Raw genomic sequence first — 6,000 nt, 5'->3', positions numbered from 1 at the left:
GTAAATAAATAAATGAATGAATAAATAAATCTCTTCTCTGGATCTTGTATTCAGCAACAGCTTAATGATGGAATGCAAAAGTGTAGAAACCAAAGGGTTCTTCTGCTAGAATCTAGAACTGCCCCAAAGGACTTACCAGACATTTGAGTTTCCCTAAGAATGTGATCTTTATCAACTAGATATATGAGAAGTAAGAATGGCTCTGTTCAAAGACTTATTTATGTGAGCAAAATAATAACTAAACATGTGGATAGAGCAGAGGTTCTTATCTCTTTTTTGTATGTTCTGGACCCTTTAGACTGTCTGGTGAAGCCCACTGACCCTTTCTCAGAACAATGTGTTTAATTGCCTAACAGAAAACATATAGAATAATAAAGGAAATGAATCATATTTAAATACAGTTATCAAAATGTAAAAGAAAAAAAAGCCATGTTCACAGACCCTAAGTTATGAACACTTAACGGAGCATTATAGTTTACAAAGCTTTCCCAAACATTAAATTTAATTCTGATAACAACCATTTGAAGCAGATGAAGCTAGTTCAATCTTCTCACTTTGCATATGAGGAAACTACAGTTCCAAGATTAAGTCACTTGCTTTGGGCCACATGGCTAGTTAGTGGACTCAGTCTAATTTGTGTGTGTTCTTTTGACCATCCCATGCTGCTTCCAAGTATATGCAATTGATAGCAGGTGCTTAAGCCCTTTAAATACTGGAGATTGGATCCAGTTTATAAAGAGCTTGGGTACTTCCTTCATTTGATAAAATGTCCCCAGGAGGTATGAAGGACCGAAATCCAAGAATACCTAGAAGAACCAGGCAAATTTTTTCATCAATTGACATGCCTGTAACTACCACCAATGCTGTAACCAAAGAACAATTCATATAATTAATCAATTAGTTTCTTTATTTTGACATTCACGGATCATTTTTTGCAAAAGTAAGTTTTGTGTTTCTTTTTCATGAATACTTATTTTATGCCACATATAGTAATTCAGATACATGGCAAACATAATCCCAACCTCGGCAACCTGAAATGATTGGGAATGGCCCTGAATCAAAATTATACTGGAAGCATCCAAGTTTGGTTAATTTTGAGACTGATCAATTAACATATAGACTAGAGGAGTCTGGGAACTGTACCCTTACCTCCTATACTAGCTTTCATGAATTAACTTAAACTGTTCCCAATTCTATCTTAATGTGAATGAAGAATTGACATTTTAGAGACTAAATGTATATAGAATTGTGAGCAGATCTGATGACCCTTAAATATTACTCAGTCTTAAGCTTTGGGCACTGTTCCTCTGCCTAAGATTACCCACAAGACAATGAGAGGTTTCACAGGAGCACAGGTGGCAAGACTTGTGGTCTTGCAGGAGAGGGATCACGGGATTGGCTCCTTAATGGCCAGCATAGAAAGCAAGTCATGGTGGCTACTCTGAGACTTTCTTGCATGAGAGATGTTTATGGAGATCTTCCACATGCCTGCCTTTTCCACATTTTACCACCTGCCACTAAGAACCACTAGTTTCAAATCCAGATGTTTCATCCCCTTCTGCCCTCACCTTCCACTCTTCTTCAGTCCTTTGGGAATGTTCCCTATAGTTGCTCTGGATCCAGAAGAGTTTGTTGTTCATCTTTGCAGCCCAGAGCTGCAGGAGCAAACTCAGGATCCCTTAGTACTCTTGCTTTACTCTCCTATGCCCTCCTTCCATCAATTCAGTATCCCTTGGTTACTCAGCACAACCTGTCTCTGAAGGTACCATATTTGCTTTTCATGGGCAGAAATAAGTTATTGCAAAAACAGACTAGGAGATAAATTGTAGGAGTCCTACTGAAGAGGGTCAGGAGACAGAGGAACTAGAAAATGGGATGAGGATAAGGACCAGGAATTTAGGCCTCCACCAGCACCAGTCACCCCAGCACCCCAAGGACAAGGAAGGAGAATTCATGCAGTAAGTCACTGACACCATCTACTCTACCATGAACCAGCTGCAGGGAACTGGATGCTTAGTTCAATACAGAGTATTCCTTATAATTTTCCCTGAGAACCTGCCTAACTCATGTCAGGCATCCTCCACAAGGAAAATTCTAAGGTAGACAAAGTCTATGGTGTCTTCTCTTCAGAGTTTCTGACTATGTTCTAAATCCCCTATTGTCCATACTCTAGTAACTTTTGCCATCGTACTCCTGCTCTCAGATTCTCAACACTGTACCCTGTAGCACTGTCTCCCCCACCCCGATCAAGGTTACTCTGTACAACAAAAGGTTACAGGGTCCAAAAAGATATATCATTATGATTAAAAATCCATTATCTAGAAGACAAGAAAGCTGATTATATGAATTCATCTTAATATGATATATATTTATGTATTACATATTTATTCATACATATGATATATATGTCATATATAGAGAGATGATAGATAGATGGATGGATAGATGATAGATAGGTAGATAGATAGATAGATAGATAAATTGATAGATTGACAGCATTTGCATTTTAAAAAAGATTCCCTTTAACCCAACTGAATCTGTGCCAGGAACTAGCAGCAGGGAGGAAATGCTGGGCATGGGAAGGGAAGTCAGCCCTCCCTGGGAATCGGCTTGCAGGTTCAGCTTCTCACAGATGTTTCCAATTTGCACAGTCTCTTCCTTTCCTCTGTTTTGGGACTGACAGGCTCTCTGAAAGCTATGAGTTTATTTTTCTTTTCTCATAATGACTCTCCTGCCAATGCCTCTAGTCTTCCAAGAAGAAGATAATTCTCCAAGTATAGTAGTTTTGCAATTTTGAATTTGCAAATGCATGAAAGAAATGTTGGACTTGATAGCAATGTTAGCACAGCAGCCCACCCAGATATAATGCTTCTTGCAGTAGAGTTTTCCAGGGTATATGAATAAGTTCTTTATTAATGCAACACTGCTATATTGTGGGGCCTGGAGTAAACATTTTCCATGGAGGAAGTAGAAGTTGCTCCACCAAAAGCTTATGAAGTTTGAATTAAGGTACTCACATTCCTAATATGGACTATTTTTCCCCTTTAGGGAAGGTCAGAGATTTCTTTGGTATAGGCAATTTCCCCAAAAGGAAATTCCCTCCACCAATGCAGATTGGCACCTGCTCTGCATCTTGGGTTCTCAGAGTTGCCTGTGGATACTAAGAAATTAAGTGACCTGCTTAGGGTCACTTAGCCTGGATCCAGGGGTAGGGAAAAGGAGAAGGATTGGGATCCAAGTCTTAAGTTATGTAATACCTGAATGTAATAAAAATATATCATTGGGCCTGTGAATCCCAAATTGCTAAGGAACCCCTTTTGTAAGGGAAAAGCATATTTGGAACTGTATCACCAGCACACCTAACCCCTGAACAGTAGAAGGACGAGCCATGGTGTGGAACCTACAGCCAAAGAATTTTATCCAGAGCTCAAGTGTGGGTCAATAATTCTGAGTTTTGTTCTTTCTTACATGACCCTAGATCAGGACTTGACTATAGCTTCCAATATTGTTATACTCTTTCAGGTGTTTCTCAATGATTCCTTCTGCAACTGTTTTCTTAACTATATGGAAATCCTAAAGTTGGGGTCAATGCAATTAAAAGTACTGAAACTATGGAACCCTTGAAGACTTTGGGGCAAATCTTTAGAAGTCTGTTAGAAGGAGAATATGAGGATCACCTGGAAGTAGATGTCTCATGTTTTACAAAACTTCACATGCATAATTGATACCATATTGTTTGTCTTCTCAAAGAATTGGCGAGGTATGGGAGGGAAGGTAATCATTCCAAGCTCAAAATTTTAAAAATGAATGTAAAAAAATTATATGTAATTGGGAAATATTTAACAAAATAAATGAAAATATATCTTAAAAAAGAAATTTGGAAAAGGCAGTTTCTGATGCAGGACTAGAACTCAGGATGATAAAAGCGACTGAATAGGTAAATCTGGGGATGATCTGCAAAAAAGATCTTGGTAGCTGATGAGATTGCTAAGTGAAAGAGAGGGAGAGAGAGAGAGAGGGAGAGAGAGAGAGAGAGATGAGAGAGAGAAGATGAGAGAGAAGGTGAGAGAGAGAAGATGAGAGAGAGAGAGCGCCCAGTACAGAACCTTGGGGAGGAGGGAGTATCCAGAGTTAAGTGACTTGCCCAGAGTGACGCTGCTAGTAAATTTTGAGGTGGAATGTAAACTCAAGGTTTCCTTACTATAGGTCTGGCACTCCACTCTTTTTTTTTTTAAATTGACTTTTTTGTTGATAAAAGTTTGAGGTTCCCAAAGCAATTCAACCTGATCTCCTCCTCCTGTTTAATTCTGGAATTCGCTAATGCATTCTTTGTGTCAAATGTACAGATTATATGCGTATGTCTGTATATACATATGTACAGATGAGCATGTATGTGTGTGCTGATGAACGAGCTCTTATGGGTTAGTTTATCCATCTAATTGAACGTCATAATCCACATAATTGCTAAACGGTAGGCAAAACCTTCAACACCACAGAAGCACTGATTATATTTGTAACAAGAGAATCATCTTAAATATAAACTGTACTGCGCTCAAGAATGAGAGACATGGACCGCCACGGCTGCTTGCCCGCGCTCATTCCCGCCGGTTTCTTGTGTAAAAACTACCTGAGTTCTAGAACTCGGCAACTTGCCCCGAGCGAAGGGACTCGCGAACCGCCTAAGCTATGGCCGCCATCAGAAAAAAGCTGGTTATAGTTGGTGACGATGAGTGTGGGAAGACGTGCTTGCTGATTGTATTTAGCAAAGACCAATTCTCTGACATCTATGTGCCCACGGTGTTTGAAAATTACGTAGCAGATATTGAAGTGGATAGAAAACAAGTGGAGTTGGCTTTGTGGGACACAGCCGGTCAAGAAGATTATCATCGCCTTCGACCTCTTTCCTACCCAGATACCGATGTCGTACTTATGTGTTTTTCCATCGATGCCCCTAACAGTTTAGAAAGCATCGGAGACAAGTGGACCCCGGAGGTAAAGCATTTCTGTCCCAACGTGCCCATCATACTGGTTGGGAACAAGAAGGATCTTCGAAATGATGAGCACACGAGGCGGGAGCTGGCCAAGAAGAAGCAGGAGCCCCTGAAACCTGAGGAAGGCAGAGATATGGCAAATCGGATCGGTGCATTTGCTTATATGGAGTGTTCAGCAAAGACCAAAGACGGTGTGAGGGAGGTTTTTGAAATGGCCACAAGAGCGGCTTTGCAAGTCAGACGTGGAAGGAAAAAAACCGAGTGCCTTGTCTTATAAACACAGTGGAAAGCCCAAGCCCTCACTCGGTTAATTTTTAAAGCGCTGTTTATTAATCTTAGAGTATGCTTACTGGCCTTTTTCATTTATCTGTAATTTACTTTAAGAGATTTACCAATCAGAAATCATCTTGCCACCAGTAATTAGAAACCAACCGTGATTGTTTAATGACACTCTGTGTCCAACACATCTGTGCACACACAGGTCCCTCTGATACTACTCTTAATCACCTCCCTCATCCTCCCAACCAGTACATCTGGCACTAATTCAAAGCAATACTTAACTTCTTGCTTCTTCCTAGAAAGAGGAAAAAAAGGTGATAACTTTGGTGAATTGGGCTTTAACTACTTTTATACCTAACATGTCCTGTTGCTGTCAGCTGCAGGGCACTTTGGGGAATAAATATGGAGTCACTTCAGAGAAGGATCCTCTTATAAGGCTCTTATTGGTATAGCTCTGGGATGTTATTCAATTATTTGAAAAAGGGACCCAGCCAGAGACAGCAAGTCCCCATACAGCTGTGGCAAAGCCACAGTATTGTGGTTTCATGTTAGTCACCTTGGAGTTATTATGTAATTAGTGCCACTTAATGTATGTTACCAAAAAATAAATATATCCACCCCAGCTTGGATGTAGTATTTTTGTATTATTGGATTTCCTAATATTGATATTTGTTATCACTATGGAAGGTCTTTGGTTTTTTTTTGTTTGTTTGTTTTAAATGCATTTGAA

General features: G+C 39.8%; 1 protein-coding gene across 2 annotated transcripts; it reads left to right on the top strand.

The window, feature by feature from the left end:
• Positions 1-4,686: 4,686 nt before the first annotated feature.
• LOC118853884 (transforming protein RhoA-like) lies at positions 4,687-5,268 on the top strand. 2 transcript variants are annotated; one of them, XM_036764123.1, is made up of 2 exons: positions 4,687-4,842; positions 5,095-5,268. In XM_036764123.1, the coding sequence occupies exons 1-2, from the start codon at positions 4,687-4,689 to the stop codon at positions 5,266-5,268; spliced, it is 330 nt and encodes a 109-aa protein (XP_036620018.1). The 2 variants fall into 2 exon arrangements, with proteins under 2 accessions (XP_036620018.1, XP_036620017.1); XM_036764122.1 differs by having other exon boundaries at positions 4,687-5,268.
• Positions 5,269-6,000: the final 732 nt, after the last annotated feature.

This window comes from Trichosurus vulpecula, chromosome 6 (assembly GCF_011100635.1).
Source record: "Trichosurus vulpecula isolate mTriVul1 chromosome 6, mTriVul1.pri, whole genome shotgun sequence".
NCBI classification, from domain to species: domain Eukaryota; kingdom Metazoa; phylum Chordata; class Mammalia; order Diprotodontia; family Phalangeridae; genus Trichosurus; species Trichosurus vulpecula.
Note: the sequence above shows the minus strand (reverse complement) of the source record. Positions and strands in the feature narration are given on the sequence as shown.

Excerpts from the sequence above, each read along its gene's own strand:
- LOC118853884 (XM_036764122.1), top strand. The coding sequence starts at position 4,687 with ATGGCCGCCATCAGAAAAAAGCTGGTTATAGTTGGTGACGATGAGTGT.